This window comes from Lithobates pipiens, unplaced genomic scaffold (assembly GCF_037356315.1).
Source record: "Lithobates pipiens isolate NorthernLeopardFrog02 unplaced genomic scaffold, aLitPip1_a1.2 Scaffold_16, whole genome shotgun sequence".
Classification (NCBI taxonomy): Eukaryota; Metazoa; Chordata; class Amphibia; order Anura; family Ranidae; genus Lithobates; species Lithobates pipiens.
Window position 1 is genome coordinate 292084925 of NW_027507748.1, and position 18400 is coordinate 292103324.

The window sequence follows — 18400 nt, forward strand, 5'->3', positions numbered from 1 at the left end:
CATATAGCTATGTGTGTCGCTGTACGTTTTTGGTGCATTATATTTCAGTATAATATAGTGTATTTGTGGAGTGTCTGTGTAGTGTGAGTACTCAATTTAAAGTGCACCAAACACCACTTTACATTGATTAAAGAGCATCTAATGTACAGATTTCTACTTCTTTATATTTACTTATAAGCACTGCCCCCTCCCAATAATGTCTGGGAGGACAACAAGGAGAGGCAGACATTTCCTTGACAGTGTAAAGGGGCCAGCAACAAATGTGTCCAGAGGCAATGGTGGACGTTGTGGTCAGTTTTCATGCAGGGCATAATGTCCTCTGTTTAGTGAGTTTGCCCGTGCTATCCAGCCACAGCATGCAGAGAAGGTGGTGGATTGGCTTACTAAACCTTCCTCATCCTCTGTCAAGCAAGCAGAGACAAGTGTGCAGTCCCCTGCAGTTGCCAGAGTGGATAAACCTGCCTTCTTCTCCACATCTATTCCTGCCATAGCCTCAACATCAGCCATGGAGGTGTCAGCTGAGTTATTTGACCACAGTGTCAGCCACTTGCTCCTTGATGATGCCGAGTCATTACTGGGTTCAGATGTTGGTTCTAAGGTTGAGAATGACAGGAACTTGAGCCTAGAGGGGAGAACACTGGTAGACAGACTGGCATTCATGTTCCCCCATTTACAGTGTATAGCCAAGTTGTCTCCAATGGTGATGAGGCCACTGATGTGACTTGGGTGCCAGAGCAGAGGAGGAAACTGAAGGCGAGGCAGCATAACGCAAAGGAGGGCAACATCGAGAGTAGAGAGCAGCCACCCTATTCCATCACATTCTGCAGCTGTTGTCTCCCAGCCTGCTCCCCAAAGCTCAGCTGTCTGGGCCTTTTCAGCACATCTGCAGCAGATCACACTGTTTCTATTTGCAAACCGTGTCTCGGAGACATTCAACGTGGCAAAAACACCAGCCTTTTGGGTATCACATGCTTACCAAGGCATTTAACGTCTGACCACTCAGCCCATTGGAAAGAGCACCTAAAAGCCACACAAGGGGCACAAATCTGTCCCTCCTCCTCCTTGCCCACTTCAGTCTGCCCCTGCTATACTGAGTCATTACCTCTCAGCAGCCTCCACTGACAGGGATGATGGTATAGCATAGGGTGTCCCAGGTCCCAGTGGCTCATCTGCCAGCAGCACACCACCAGCTGTAGACTGCAATTTTCTCTGCCCCATCTGTTGCAGTGGAAATAAAAATCAGTCCCTGCCACCCATGCCCAGCGTCTAAATGCAAACTTGTCAAAGCTGTTGGCTCTCCAACTTCTGCCTTTTAGCCTGGTGGCTTCTGCCCCCTTCTATGAATTTGCACAATGTGCTGTACCACAATGGCAGGTTCCCAATCGCTACAAATTTTCACGTAAATGCCATTCCATCTCTCTACAATCCCTGTTGTGTTCCTGCTGGAACAGACTCTGTATGGCATTATGGACAGGGCACTGGAGGCAGAGCAGGAGGAAGAGGACTTCCTTTCCTCTCGAAGGCCCACTGTATCCAGACACCATCATTCCTATGTTGCAGAACACACGGGAGGCGAGAAGGGAGGAGGAGGAGGATTCTGGCACTTTTATAGGCTTTGGAGAAGAGTAAGCCCTTGTACACGTGGTCGGAGAATCCATCAGAATGTGTCCTATCGGACCGTGTTGTCGGATAATCCGACTGTGTGTGGTATGCATCGGACTGATTCCGTTGGAATATCCGTCGGACCCAATTTTCCAACTTGTTGGAATTATTTTCCGACCAACTGGTTCGATGGGACATACTCCGATCATGTGTAGAGAATTTTGATCGGACCAAGTGCCACGCATGCTCAAATCAAATTCCTACATCAAAGCTATTGGCTACTAGCCTGAACGTAGTCCCATCGTAACGAAATTACGTCATCACTTTCTGAATGATCGGATTTTTCGACAACTTAGTCCGACCGTGTGTATGCAACAGTTTCGGACAAAAATCCGACGGGCAAAATCCGACGGATTTGGTTGTCAGAATCTCTGACCGTGTGTACAGGAGGGGCTAAGACATGCGTCAGCATGTAAGCAATGGCTGCCCAACCCCGAGATCCTTGGGAGAAGTACGTGGCTGGGAGGAGGAAGTTCCAGATGCTGTCAATCTGAGTGACCCTGAGGAGTCTGCTTCTCAAGCCTCTGCAAATTTTAAGCGCATGGACAACCTCATGCTTCAAAGCCTGCGAAAAGACCCAAGAATACGTGGCATAAAGGAGAAGGATTACTGGTTGGCAACCCTCCTTGAGGTCTCAGAACTCTTCCCTTCCCCACAGAGTGCAGAAGGTAAAATCTCTTGGACACGTTAAAGGAATTTATTGAATTGGTTACAGTGTCATGGAAAACATTGTTTTGAGTCTTCTGTTGGTCAAGAGAGGAGTTTTGGAGAAGGCATATGCCTAAGTGAGGCACTTCAGAATTTTTTTTTTTATTTTTTTTTTATTCCTTTCCGCCCAGGGATGTCGGCTTTCACATCCCATCGGCAGAGTCTGCATCACATTGTGGATGATTATCTGGGGGCCAAAACAGATGGAGAGCTTTCCAGCTGACGATCCACTGACTTTCTGGATCGTGAGAATAGACCAGTGGCCAGAACTTGCCCAGTATGCTATTGAGTTGTTGGGCTGCCCTGCATCCAGCATGCTTTCAGAACGGGCATTTAGTGCTGCAGGAGGTTTCGTTACGGCTCCTAGAATGTCTGTCCAGACTCTGTGCACCGTTTTTTTTTTTTTTTTTTTTTACTTTTTTTTTATAAAAATGAATCAGTCCTGGATGACCGTCTATGAAGCCCTGATGCCAATGTCACCGATTGTCTTTTTCGGATGTGGAATCTCTGCAGAACTTTGAGGGTGTGCATTCATTTCATTTGGAACAATGTTTTGTTTCATGGGCACAATTAACACCCAAAGACCAATTTTTCAACACCTGTTTGGCAGGTGCATATCATTGCAAATATATTTTATTTTTTTTACAGCAAGGTCACTTCCTGAGGATGGCCAATCTCATAGGCCAAAATGCACAGTGGTTGAGTCACTTTATTGTGACACACACTTCCGCCTACGCATTCAATCCGGAAATCAAGCCTTTACTGAGCCAGCAGCTGCATTAACCAACGAGGCGGATTTCACGGATTTACTTATACCTGCTGTTCACTCTGGGTGCCAAGACATTAGGCACTCATACATGTGAGTTCAATACCTTTTTATATTTTTTGTAATAAAAAGCACTTTATCGACAGTACTGCGCAATGAGGCTTTTTCTATTATATCTATTTTATATGAGGAACATTCTCCGCTGCCAATCAATGGCCCAGAGGATATCCATAGGGGTCGCCCCACACACGCATTTGACCTAACTAGGGATAGTTGGTCCACTCCCAGGGGTGAGTGCACCTCTATTAGGGGAGCACCCTATTTAACCACTTAACAACCGCCCCATAACCGAATGATGGCTACAGGGCGGTTTCTTAACTCTGAGAGGCCGTCATATGATGTCCTCCCAGAATTCTGCTCTCGAGCGCCCCCTGGCACACTCACTCGAGAGCATCTGTGACCGGATCCAGTGCATCACGGATCACTGTAAACAGTCGCTCATTGTGGCCGTTTACCACGTGATTGCTCCGTCAAATGACGGAGTGATCACTTGCAAACAAACCGACGTCATGTTATGACGCCGGTTCCTCCCTCCCCTCTCTGTACCGATCGGTACAGCGGAGGGTGAAGAGATCGGTGTCAGCAGCGCTGTGGGCTGCATCTGCAGTGCCCACAGTGCTGCTCACCGAAAATTAACCCCTCAATTCCCTGCCAATACTCTGCCATAAATTGCAATACCCAGCCATACTCGGTGATACCCTGCAATACCCAGCCAGCTGTCATATGATGTCTTTGACTGTGCGGGGATATCTGAATGATAGGTGTAGCTACAGGCATCATTCAGATATCGGCTTTTTCAGCTGGCGATTCCCTACACCATAAGAACAATCATAGCGGCTGTTCCGCTGCTTGATCGTTCTTACAGGAGGCGAGAGGGGACGTTACCCATCCCACCCCCCTCCCCCCCCCACCCCCGCCGCCCTCCGGTGCTTCTACCGACTACGACCAAAGTCAGCCTAGAGGTGAGATGCAGGGTCTTATTGACCCCATATCTCACTGTAAAGAGGACCTGTCATGCCATATTCCTATTACAATGGATGTTTACGTTCCTTGTAATAGGAATAAAAGTGTAAAAAAAATATTTTTGGGGGAAAAAAATGTCAAACTAAAAGTAAAATGAACGATAAAAATTTCAAGCGCCCCTGTCTACATATGTATGCGTTCGCTTCTGCATGCAAGCACAAGTCCCGCCCCCATTTATGAAAATGGTGTTCAAACCACACATGTGAGGTATCGCTGCAAACGTTGGAGCGAGAGCAATAATTCTAGCCCTAGACCTTCTCTGTAACTCGAAACGTGTAACCAGTAAAAAAAAGTAAAGCGTCGCCTATGGGGATTTTTAAGTAGCGACGTTTGCAACGACCACCATTGTATTCTCTAGGGTCTTTGCTAAAAAAAAAAATATAATGTTTTGGGGTTCTATGTAATTTTCTAGCAAATAAATGATGATTTTTACATGTAGGAGAGAAATGTCAGAATTGTCCTGGATGCTCGAACGCCTGATGGTGCTCACTGCATGTTGGGCCTCTGTATGTGGCCACGCTGTGTAAAAGTCTCACACATGTGGTATTGCCATACTCAAGATTAATAGCAGAATGTGGTTTGGGGTGTAATTTGGGGTATGCATATGCTTTGTGTGAGAAATAAACTTATAATATGACAATTTTGCAGGGGGGAAAAAAAAATCTTGATTTTTGCAAAGAATTGTGGGAAAAAATAACTTAAAAAAACTCATCATGCCTCTTACTAAATACATTGCAATGTCTTCTTTCCAAAAAGGGGTCATTTTGGGGGTATTTGTACTTTTATGGCATGTTGGCTATCAGTCCTTCAGGTGTGATCAATTTTCAGATATTGGCACCATAGCTTGTGGACTCTATATAACTTACACAAAGACCAAATAATATCCACCAATTTGTACTTATTTTTACCAAAGATATGCAGTAGTATACCCTTTTTTTTTTTTTTTTTTTTTTTGCATAAAAAAACCCAAGCGTTAGATGCCACCAAAAGAAAGCTCTATTAGTGTGAAAAAAAGAACAAAAATGTCATATGGGTACAGTGTTGTGTGACTAATTGTCATTCAAAATGGGAGAGCACCGAAAGCTGAAAATTGGTCTGGTTATTAAGGGTGTTTAAGCACAAAAAGTACGCACTTTTTTTTTTTTTTTCTTTCACTGGGGACTGTTTGGTTAATTTTATTGTTACCAGTGTATCATTTATTACCTGTGTACATTTTTTTTTTTAGCATTTAGCGCGGTATACTTTTTATCAAGGCCAAGTCTTGCTTTCATCAAGAGAACCTCTACAGGGTTAGGGTGGGAAGGCACCACCGACACCCAAAGACCAATTTTTACACAACCATTACTGATATCCAAAGTCAGTGACATCAGAATGTATCCAAAAAATCTCGAATCTTGTTCCCAGTGCACTACTGATCATACACGCTGGCTCCCCAGCTGTTGCTGAGCAAAATAAAGGCAGCTTGCATGGAAAATTATTTATTATTAATAATATAATTATAAATTTTTTGGCTTTATTAATTCAATTATTGCTGCAGCAGATTCTAGACATGGTACACATCTGCCACTTTACAGGTAGAGTAAGGGGACCCCCATGCACTAATATTGGAAAGAATTTTTAATTTTTATTCTTTCATTTTAAAAATTAAAATCACTGCTCGTTTAAAAATTACGTTTTTTACCAACTTTTTTTGATGCATGTCCCCCAGAGCAGGGCCCGTACCCCTATAACATTGTATGCCCAATTACTTGCATATAAGCCTTCAAAATGCACTTTTGATTTTTGAGGTTTGGGTTTGTTATTCGGGTCCGAACGTTCACGGTGTTAGTTCTGGTGTGAACTGAACAGGGGTTCGTTCAGCCCATCCCTACATATAAGGTACTGTACAGAATACATACAGCGGTTTTTTCCTTAAGGAGCTTATATTCTGTTCTCTATGGTCTCTACAACACTTACCATGACATACAATTTCACTCAAGAAATTTGTTTAAACACCACATAACCTACTTGTATGTTTTGGGCCATATGAGGAACCTAGGGCACATCCACACAGGTGTAGAAACCTACATTCAATCCAACTGGTGTGCCTAGTGCAAAACGAGTGGTTAACACTTGCTCACTATGCTATCTGTATCAGCATTCTGCAAATGGATACCTTGAAAGTATTCATACCGCTTATGAAATTTTCCACATTTTGTCATGTTGCAGCCAATGTATTTTATTGGGATTTTATGTGATGGACCAACAAAGTGGCACATAATTGTAAAGTGGAAGGAAAATAATTTTCACTTTTTAGGGATTTGTAAAAAAAAAAAAAAAAAAAAGTGCAGTGTGCATTTGTATTCAGCCTCTTTATAAATACAGCTATTCTGTGAAGTCCTCCAGGTTTGTTAGATGACCTTAGTGAACAGACCACATGGAGGCCAAGGAATGCACCAGACAGGTCAGGGATACATTTGTGGAGAAGTTTAAAGCAATGTTAGGTTATAAAAAAGGGAATTGAGAGATGCTTAGTCTGCAAAAGACTTGAGACTGAGGTTCACCTTCCTGCAGGACAACAACCCTAAACATGTAGCCAGAGCTACAATGGAATGGTTTCGATCAAGGCATATTCTTATGGCTCAGTCGAAGTCTAGACTTAAATCCAATTGAGCATCTTTGGCAAGACTTGTGCCCTCTGCCACACTTGCAAGCACTAAAATGTGATTGTGCGGTCCATTGAACAGTACAGATCATGAATGAAGGTATAGAGCCAATGAGTGTGGCCCAGTGGTCATTAAATGCCAACAAAAGAAGGCTATCTCTGTCTCCATTATATGAAAGCCATTTGTGTACAGTGTTGCATGAGTCAAGTAATTGTCAAAGTATCAGTGCTGAAAACAGAATAATGGCCTGGGCAGGAAGGGGTTGTAACTTGCCTTTTTTTTTTTTTTTTTTTTTTTTCAAGTGGTTAAAGACACCATGACACCACTTTTATTCAGATGGCGCAGCACTAATTAGAAATAATAAACAAAGTCCCAAATCAACAATTGGGATTTGGGACCAGTAGCACCTCACCAATCCTCATATGTTCGTTTGTGATGAAACGCATAGGGTGGGGCCTACGATGGTTATGTCATTGCGCTATACCTCCAAAAGGCTGACACAGGAGCAAACCGCGAAGCTCGCAGGGACACCGCGGGTTCCTCTCACGTGCTTTTAATTTATTGCATGCCTTGAAGCCTTCATTTTCTAAGTGCAAACTTTTTTTTATAGTTGTGTGTGTGTGTGTGTGTGTGTGTGTGTTGGGGTGTTTTTTTTTTTTTTTTTTTAATTTCTGCTTTTTGAAGTACTGCACTATGGGAGGATTTCTTTGCTTTTGTTTTCAATTATTGGAGTTCCATATGAGCAGTGGGGAGTCTAGCAAATATAGATACAATAAATATAAATTTAGATAAGGTTCCTGGGGAGACCCAAATCCCTGCACTTGGTGAGACCATTTATTTAGTGGTCGCGGAGTTCTGGTAAGCGGGATTAAATTACTCTCACCCAGGTGTGCATAAGGATTTAATGTAGTGGAAAGGACGTTTTCTCCTCTTCAGCCTTTATACCTACATGAAGCACGGATAGTGGCCTTTATTTTTCCATTTACATCAGAACTGCTGATTTGGGACTTTTCATTAGTATATGTGTGTGTGTGTGTATGTATATGTATATGTATATGTATATGTGTATGTGTGTATATGTGTATATATAATATATTACAGCATTAGCCTTTTGGGTTTGGTTTTTACCTTATTCAGGGCACAGCAACAGGGTATGTTTTAAAATTTATGGCCTGACCACCTTTAAACTTCCCTTCAAGGTTTCCCCACCACTCACTTGTCCCAAAATACCAGGTGCTTCCAGATATGGGAAGAAAATGTGACCTAGTCCCACAATGCAGTGCTTGCAAGTAGCAACCAGTCCCTAGGCCTGTCATCTGGAAGAGGCACCGCTCCCTTCAAAGTTTGACACTGAAAATTGTTTGTGGTGGCCACCACAAAAGACAGAGTGGTGGGGTTGCACTGTGAAGGTGTAGTTTTAATCAAATGCTTACATTCCCTTTTTATATATGATCATTTTATTGTTAGATATTGGGATCTATTTTGGTGTGAGCTTCTCAGAAAATAGGAGATCTGGTATTTAGATGTAATGTGACGTTGTACTATCTAGGATTAATGAACCATAGTCTGTGCTCATGATTCGGATATATTTTAAACCTGTATAACCTAAATCCGTAAAGACGTACTTTGACTTGAATATATCTGTGTGTATCTATCTAGGTCTTTCAGTTCTGAATTGGAAAGGGAAGTTCCCCTTGGTGACTTCCTTCTATCTTTACGCCTGAAGCACAGCATAAGGGCAGGAATGTTCTCAAAAGAAAAAATGAAAACTAATTCCACGCCAGCACATACACAACAAAGGTACGTTTCTTTAAAAAAAAAAAAAAAAAAAAAAGTGTCTTTGTGCGTTAGAAATGTTGGAAAGGCAAGGTGCTGGATACAAAACTTAACCCTTATTGCTCTATTGGTAAAAAACGGGTACACAGACAGAAAATTACATTAGCTTTTCTAGGAAGAGCATTATATTATACAAGCTTTAAAATGATTCAGCCACCTATTGGCAGAACTACTAATCCTAGTAAAATAAGAGACTAGTTGTTGCACCTATGTCTATAAACAATATGCTAACGCCTCCACACAGCCTCTACCTCTTATCATTTGGGGTGTACTTGCTGCAATGAAGTATCTGCTCAATCTGGCAATGTAATGGTAGCAGTGTATAAAAGTGCCTCACTGCGTCTGTACAGTCCATGGATGGGCAGAAGATTTTAGAACTTTTGTTAAACTTTGCAACTTTCGGCAAGCTATTTTCATTGTTTTTACACCTTTTTGAATTCTACAAGTTCCCAAGCTAGGAGTTGGTTGAAGGATGTCATGTCTTCATCTGCGGATTTCATTTGTATTGGCTGTGTAGTTTCTTTTCTGCTTGCTTAGACTGTGGGGCTGTACAAACCATATGACAATCTTGCAGATTTTCTGACTGAGATGGCAAGTGGTTCTGCAACCCCCACCGCCCCCCTGTTGTGTTTTTTTTTTTTTTTTTTTTTTTTTTTTTTTTTGCGGATACTAAGGCTATATCGCTGACAACCATTTCAGTGACTGTTCCTTTTCTGGTGTGACCGTGCTGCCACTTCATGGGATTTTTGACATATAAGTGTTTTGTTAATATCATAAGTATACAAGTGCATGATTCAGAGCTTGGAGGACTCTCATTTAAAATGAGACACTGTAGGCAGATGCAATAATTCAAAATTGAGTCACTCCCCAAGCCTTCCAGAATAATAAATCTCTAGAAGTATCTTGAAAATCAGTGCTTGCCACTGATTAAATTTGTGCAACAGAAAGATGACCTTTCTTTCAGGGATCTGTATGATATTGCAACAACCATCCCTTTTGTTAGCAATTTTGTCAGGCAGCTAGTTTATCCTTCTTTCCCCCCCCCCCCCCCCCCCCCTCCCTTTTTTTTTTTTTTTTTTTTTTTTTTTTTTTTTTTACTTCTGTGTGCTAGCTGAGCATTTAGTGACGGGCTACCTGGAAAAATCTCGGTGTGCAGTAATTGCTCAATCCAAACCTATGCAAGGGATCTTCCGCAGAGTTCAGTCTCTGTGTTATACAAGATGTCTGTATCGGAGTATTTATAAAAGTCTAGTCTTGGGGCCAACTCAGAAATCTGGATGTTAGATTGTATCACGGGATACTTGCCTCCTCATGGCCAGCGTGTCAGCACATTGTCTGTAGAAAAGTCTACATACGTATCCGTTTTGAAAATCCTACAATACACATCTATACTTGCTGGAATACAATGGGGACGTGGTAACTACTTTTGAAAGAAATGATGAAGCTAGTTCATGTATATCTTGCCCATCTACAAAATCTATTAAGGTCATCTAGATGCGAGACTATTTCAAATGTGATCCTACTGTAATAACATATAAAACATCAATTCTGCACCAGGCTGCAATCTTTAAAGGCCAAGTTCACTTTTGGCGTATGTTACACCCATATTAAGGGTTTAACATGCTCCAGCACCTCCCCTCAACCGCAGCTCCCCCCACTGATGAGCACCCTTGTAATCCATTGACCCTTCCTGCTTATTTCATACAACCTGTACAAAGGTATGGAGAAGAAAGCTTGAAGTCAAGGCAGTACATTTTCTGTTGGGACCTACTTTAAGGTGACCATATTTTTAAAATGAAATCTGGGGACACTTTTTTTTTTTTTTTTTTCTAGCAATGGCAACAATCGGCGGCTCTCTGCCCATCACCGCCCGCCTCATAGCCTGTCAAGTCTTACTGTTCGGGCCCCGGACACTACTGGGTAGGGAGCGGAGGAAGATCACTTCGCCAGGGAAGGCAAGGAGATAGGCAGGCGGCTGGCTGGGACTTGAGCCAAGGCAGAACATGTGAGCGGAGCTGGATAGGTATGCTCTGGAAACTGAAGAAATATTCCCTCCGCTCCGACCAGCACATGATCATCAGAAAGGGACATGGATAATGGAAAAAATTCACCCCCCTAAGCTAGTAGGAGCAACAGAGTGGGGGTGTGTAATTCAGATTTTTATTTAATTCTGCACTGACTGTCTTTGAAATTGCCCCTGTTCAAATACAATCCGGGGACAAAACCGGGGACAGACTTGGTCCAGAAACAGGGGATGTCTGGTCACCCTAACCTACTTGCTTCATTGCTAAAGATCAGCCCCTTTCTTTTTACCTTATTGTTGAAAGAGGTTTTTTTTTTTTTTTTTGTTTGCTTTTTTGGCTGACAATAAAACACTGATTTTTAAACTGGTTCGTTGGTGCCTGTTTTCCCCCAGATCCCCACAATTGGTGATGGATGCATTGAGAAGATTGAGGGATGCAGGGTATTCTCATGTGGTGTATTACATACACACAGGCTTTAAGATCTACAGACAGAGATGGAATTGCTGGTCAAGCAGCTGACTCTGTTACAGCAGCAACAGGCCCTGGAGAAGGCTGCCACAGCCCAGCAAGAGACTGCTTGATGGCTAAACAGATGCTTAGAATGCTGTGTGGAGAGTCATGTAGATGCGGGATGCCATGAAAAGATCTTTTTTAATCCTTTCCGTTAATTTTAAAAGCAGTGAAATACATGGCCAACACATTGGCTGAATCAATAAAGATAGCAGCAAGGTCATCAGCTCTGGTAAATTCAGCCAGATGTGCTGTCTGGCTAAAAACCTGGTCGGGCGACACCACCTTAAATTGTGTGGTCTACCCTTCTCGGATCTTCTTTTTGGTCCAGACCTGGAAACCATCTTGGACAGGACAGCTGACAAGAAAAAAAGCTTTCCCTGCCAAAAAAACAAACGCCGCTAAAAATAATTTTTGTGCTGTTCAACAGCCCCATAAGAGTAGGGTAGATGACCAGAACCGTTGGGCCTCCTGAAAGGGTAAGGGTAGAGGAGGAGTTCTCTTTAGATCTCCCCCAGACCAGCCCCCCAAAAACAAGTGACAGTCTTGTCCCAGTAGGGGGAAGCTTTTTTGCCTTTCTCCTACAATGTAACAGAATATCTGCAAGCCGGTTCATAAGAAATCCAAGGGTTTTCCCGATAAACTAGTACTACTTTCCAGTAGAAAGTAGGTAACTCGGGCCATATACCTGAAGGTCTGAAAGAAGTTTAATTCCTATTGTACCTATTGTATTTACCTGAAAAAGCTTTCAGGTAAAAAGTGTTGTATCAGTACTTGAATTTCTCCATGATGGAATGGAAAAGGGAATGGCAGCCAGAACCCTAAAAACCCAGTTTATTTTGAAAAAACTCTAACCAAAGAAGTTTTAATTTTAAAATTCTTTAGGACACTAGCATGAAATAGGCTGGTGACCCTCCAAAAATGTTCCCAGCTGGGACTTATCTATTGTTTAACAGGGACTCATGGGTGCTCCGTTTTGAACCTTCTACAGGAAACATCCTTAAAAATTTAGTTTTGAAAACTAGTCCTAGTGGTCATTACCTCGGCAAGAATTCAGCAAGCTTCAGGCCCTGGTAGTCACAGAACCTTTTCTTAAAGTATTTCCAGACCGAGTGATTCTTTGGACAGACCCAGCTTTCCTGCCCAAAGTTTCTTCAATTTTTCACTGCTCACAGGAAAGCTTTGCCCACTTTCTCCTCAGCTCCTGCCAATACAGGAGAAGAAACCTTCCACACTTTGGATGTAAGGAGATGCCTGCTTCATTTATTTATTTTTTTTTCCCCCTCAGTCACTAAGGAATTTAGAAAATCAAACGGGGGGATTTTCTCAGGCTCACGTAAAGGGGAGAAAGCATCTAAGAGCACACTGGGCATATGGCTTAGATGGGCAATTGCAGAGGCCTATGAAGCTAAAAGAGAATTGCCCCCCCCCACCCCCTCCAGGTATTGCTGCTAATTCCACAAGATCAATGGCAGTTTCTTGGGCCGAGAGGGCAGGTGCTACGCCTGATCAAATCTGAAAGGCGGCTACTTGGTCCAACTACTTCAACATAGGTTACTGTCTGCTGCAGATCAAGCCTTCAGCAGGAAGTACTGCAGGCAGTAGTCCCACCCTAGGTTACGTTTCTTGGTTATCCTCCAAGGTTGTCCTGAAAGGCGATTGGAGAAAGGCCTAGTTAGACTTATCGGGGGCGGTATTTCTAAGAGCCTTTCAGGACAACCACTATTTCCCTCCCTTTGTATCTTAGAAGTGGTTTAAAGTGGAAGTAAACCCATGGATTTAAACGGTAGTTAAAAAAAAAAAAAAGCATGTCGGGAATGATAACTGCACATTGGCTGTACTCTCAGCCAAACTATCAAACCATCCAATGGCTGGTGTCATAACGAATCACCTGTGCAGCACCATAGCAGTTAAAGATTAGAGAACAGAGGCAAAGATAGCAGCTTCCTTGGCTGAAAACGATAGGGGAGTTTACTTCCACTTTAAGTGTCTATCATGGTTGTTTGTGGTTTTCTGTGCTTTGTTTTCTAGTATGTCAGAGACCACAATGGTGGAAGACTGATTTAAAGGCTGCATGTGTTTCCTGGAAAATGAGCGGAGTCAGTCTAGTACCCCTGAAGTCTGAAGGACATTAAATGGCCCCCTCTTTCAAAAGTTTGGAGACCCCCTGAGTTAGAGGAACGGTTCAGCACAACCCTAAAGGGGGATTCTCAAGAAAGTGGTTGGAAAAGATTATCGCTACTGCATGTGGTTGCAAACATGAAATGGAGAGCTCATTCTATATGAGCATAGCTGAACACACTGTGCAAATGCAGGACAGAATAGCAAACGTAATGCTCATAGTCAGAGAGCATTTACAGGCTGTGCAAGAAGCTCAAAGCCAATTGTAAAAGTTGTCTACCAAGGTCATAGTTTCAGCCTAGTGATTTATTTTGAGTTCTTATATTTCTAACTTTTGAGAGCAAATTCTAGCAAAATGGCAAGGCCTCTTTGAGATAGTCGAAAGAGTAGGAAGCGTTAACGTTATAAGATCTACCAGCCCTACCAAATCTGTCATGTTAACCTAATCAAAAACTGAAAGAAAAGTGAAGGTGATGTAGCCACATCCAAATGTAAAAAATAGCAGCAATGTCTTCCCTCTGGAAACCTGAGAATTCTTGCAGAAAAATTGTTAAATTTTCTTTGCTAGGTATAACTAATGGAATTTAAGCATGATATTAAGCTGAGATTAAAAATGTCTTGTCTACAAATCTCTACCTCTTAGTTGTCATCCCATGCCTTTAGTGTGTGAGTGCAACCCCAGGAAGGGAAGTCTTTGGGCCACCCCCTCCCTTAATTTTCTAGAACAAAAAAAAAAAAAAAGAGAAGAATTTAAAAGCACCTATAACTCACTACACTGAAAGGTACATCACAGGTGGCAATAGGGAGTACTAAGTTTTAGTAAATGCCTTCGTAAAATGAGAATAAGGTCTGGTGACAGGGTCTTTTTTTAAGTCTCAAATGTCTTAATTTGCCTCACTGTTTTTAACATGTGTGGTTACCTTAAGCATTCCCATTTCAGGAACCTGCTTTTGTCGGCTTTAGACTTCAGCAATTACAGTGAGAAGTTCCACATGCTACTGCACCTTGAGGAATTACAAATGGAGATCGACATCCGAAGATATGACCGGAAAGAACAGAAAATGCAACAGCATCCAAGAGACAGACGGCTCCTCATTCTTGATGTAATTGCACTATATTTTAGATCACTGGATAGATCCGGGATCCAGTAGTTAAGCTTTTAAAATGACTGCCTCTTGGGTGTCAGGCCAGGCAAATTTGGGATTAAACCTCCAAAAAGGAAAGGTTTAAAGTGCACTGTATATGTTCAACCCATTTTACTCTGAGCTCACACGTGTATGGTGTCACTGAGGTGGGCCTTCTCACGTACTACATGTATGTGCTTGGCTTTTATGTTGGAAGTATGCCCCAGCATGGCGATAGAGCTGTCACCAACAGATCTTGTTCTACTTCTGATTGAAAGCCAGGTTGGCCAGCCCTGGATTGGCCATCTCAATAAAAAACCTGCCCCTGTACTGTGGGTCCCTCGCCCCCTCCCTCTCCCCTAGAACAGGGCACCATCTAGGTTACTGTCACGGTTAAAGTTCTCAATCTGTGATGCTTAAGTAGGATGACTTTTTTTTTTTTTTTTCTAATTTTAGCATCACTGTGTAAAAATAAGATAAAGACAAAAAAAATCCACATGTAGGAGAATTTTTTTTGTTTTCGGTGGTGAGCCATTATAATGGCAAGAATAGTATCGCTAATTTTAAGAATTTTTTAGTTTTTTGGCCAGATTTCCTTTTTTCAATTGGAAGAAGAAAAAAAATCCGACCACCTCCATTTATTTTATCACCAAATGAAAGCCCATTTTTTCCTAACAAAAAACATATAATCTGCCTGGATAGTAGTTGAGATAAGATGTACAGTTTTACTAAAGCAAGTCAAAATTAAGGCAAACTATATACTAAAAGCAATTTTATTTATTTTTGTTTTTTCTTCAGTTGAATTATAAAATCTAATTAGATTTGCTACCTCTGCCCCCATTAGGGAGATTCACCCTCTCTAGTTCTTGTGTGTTTTTTGTTTTTCTTTTTTTTTTTTTTTTTTTACTATTATGACTAAACGTGAAAGTAACAGAATTCCATATTTTAGGTTGCCCCCAAAATTGTTAGAGGGTAGCAGACAGGCACATCCTCGTTCCCAGAGAAAAATAAGTGGAAAGTAGCGCTGGTTTCAGTGCCTCTGTTGTAAACTTTTGAAGATAACTCTCTTCACAATGCCTACAGGTGCAGAGGTGAATGAGAGCTACAGATAGTTAATTCCTCTTGCCTTATAATCAGGCCGATGCATTGGTTCAGCACTCTGACTGACTAACTAGTGAGAAGGATACAGGTTGGGTATACAAATTTTGCATGCTTCGTTTTTGTTTTTGGTTAGTGACTCTAAGTACTAAAATCAGACAACCAGGCAACTATCCTTTTCAGAAGATCTGCAATAATGTCCTCTGTTGCTTAGTTTGGGGTTTTTCAAAACGTGCATGCTTTTTCACCTGTGAAGTGACCACAGAAACTGTGTAAATAGGAGTAACCTATAACTACCCTCTGTGTTCATTGTTTATTCATCCAGCAGAATTCGAATTGGGTGTGATGAATATTTTTTGTTTTATGTGGAAATGGCTCATGTAAGCCGAAAAGTTTAAACATTTTGATTCTTCCCCCGCCATAGGTCCCTGGTGTGGCTGAAAATAGACCTTCAGTATTAAAGGGAGACCACCTCTTTGTGAGTTTGTCTGAAGAGCCAGAGACACCTGAAAAGGTTTCTTATAAAGGTTATGTGCATGGTGTTGAATTAGAGAGAGTCAGACTTGGCTTTTCCCATCGGTAAGTATTTACCTTTTTGTGTTTGCATATAGAATAACTAATTATACGTTTGACATTTCTGCTTGCCTAGTAATGGCTACATTTTTTGCATCTATTTTTGCCTTTTTGCAAGATTTTATTTCTCTCAGTGTATGTCAGAGCTAGTGCTATCACTAGGCAGCCGCCTAGGGCACAGTGCTGCCTAGGGGCATCCAGCTGCTGGTTTCCCACCGCATCTGCAGGCTGCAGCATGTTACTAACTCGGTCTCGGGCAGTTGCTCCGTCTGACAGGTGGTGTAATTGGAGGCACAGCACTGGAGCCAGTGCTAGAGGAAGTCGAGCCGATGCTTCCTGTATAGCGCTGCCTCCTGTCACATGGGCAGGGAAAAGGGAGTGGAGCCAATGGGGTTGCTTAATGAGGTTTCGCCTAGGGTGTCAAAATTCCTTGCATCAGCCCTGCGTCTAGTAGTCATTGTGATCTCATTTGCAAGAAAGCAAGTTCTTGTCTTATCCATGGGTTGGCCTTTTCTGCTGATGTTCTCTGGTCATGTTGTCTTGACTAGTCGGACTGGCCAGAAAAAAAAAATACTAAACGCAATTCTGTGACACGAGGTAGCCCTATGTGAAATTTGCTGTTCATTGCATTTGTTCTGGGGGTAAAATGCTGCAGTGGACGTAAGGAATATCTTCAGATAAATAGAAAATGCTGTTTAATCTTGGAAATGTGTGATTCTCAGATATGCTAACAGCTAATGATCATGTACAACTTTGAAAACATGCAATCCTGAGATATGCTAACAGTTTGAATCTATCAGCGAAGGAAACTAAGTATTTAACTACTGTAACACTTTAAATGTTTAAACAAAACAATAGGTAAACAAGTCATTATTTTACAAAAAATACTGGCATGTAACAGTTACTACAAAGGGAATAGCCCCAATGTGTGTTGGTGTTGATGCAAGCAGAACAGCTGTGTGAAGTTGGCACCCCATGTTTGTAAAACCTGAATAAAAATATACCATTCGTTTGTGCCGCGTTTGTGCTGATTTGTGCCGCAAAAATTAGCGTTTGTGCCGGTTCGGTTTCTGAGATATTAAACATTCAATTTAATGCAAGCCCCGCCCACTTTGCACCCCACGTTGCTGAATTTGAAAAACAAACGCGCCATTTGTTTGTGCCGCGTTTGTGCTGGTTTGTGCTGCAAAAATAAACGTTTGTGCCGCTTTGGTTGCAGAGATATTGTGCGTTATATGTTGTGAAACCCCGCCCATTTTGCACCCCATGTTACCGAATTTGAAAAACAAACGCGCCATTCGTTTGTGCCGCGTTTGTGCTGGTTTGTGCTGCAAAAATAAACGTTTGTGCCGCTTTGGTTGCAGAGATATTGTGCGTTATATGTTGTGAAACCCCGCCCATTTTGCACCCCATGTTACCGAATTTGAAAAACAAACGCGCCATTCGTTTGTGCCGCGTTTGTGCCGCGTTTGTGCTGGTTTGTGCTGCAAAAATAAACGTTTGTGCCGCTTTGGTTGCAGAGATATTGTGCGTTATATGTTGTGAAACCCCGCCCATTTTGCACCCCATGTTACCGAATTTGAAAAACAAATGCGCCATTCGTTTGTGCCGCGTTTGTGCTGGTTTGTGCTGCAAAAATAAAAGTTTGTGCCGCTTTGGTTGCAGAGATATTGTGTGTTATATGTTGTGAAACCACACTGACTTTACACCTTGTTACTACATCTTACAGACAGAACTTACAGAACCTATACTCAGCTTGGGTTTCCTTAATGTAAAGCTCCTCCCACTGTGCCGAGCACTGCACTTCATACTGTACCCTGGAAAAGGCAGCATTGGAGCTCGAACAACTTTTTGCTTGATGGTTTCATTCTAGCTCAGGGAATCCAGGGTAAATTTATTTTTAACATCTTTAATTTTACTTATTATTAATAATTATGCAATGTATTCAATTGCAGTGAAAATAATACATTTGGAATAGGTGATCGTGTGTTTGCTGTGTGTATACAAACAATTTTTTTTGCAATACTAGCACATCAACCTAATATAGTGGTCAGGTGGCAACACTAGTTGTGTTAATAACTGATGTCCCTATGTACTGTATACATCCTTTGTTCAGGGGTAGCCAGAATGTAAAATCATTGTAGTAACATACAGAAATGCTTTAAACTAGGGATGAGCCGAACACCCCCCAGTTCGGTTCGCATTAGAACTTTCGAACGGACCGCAAATTCGTACGAACCTTTGAACCCC

General features: G+C 42.0%; 1 protein-coding gene across 2 annotated transcripts in view; it reads left to right on the forward strand.

The window, feature by feature from the left end:
- The window catches only part of LOC143982645 (putative helicase MOV-10), a 153556-nt gene that overhangs the window by 56535 nt on the left and 78621 nt on the right, over positions 1-18400 (forward strand). For both annotated transcript variants that reach the window (XM_077481543.1, XM_077481544.1), the window contains exons 6-8: positions 8524-8664; positions 14296-14458; positions 16002-16156. In XM_077481543.1, coding sequence (XP_077337669.1) covers positions 8524-8664; positions 14296-14458; positions 16002-16156 — 459 coding nt within the window. The remainder of the gene's footprint in view (positions 1-8523; positions 8665-14295; positions 14459-16001; positions 16157-18400) is intronic.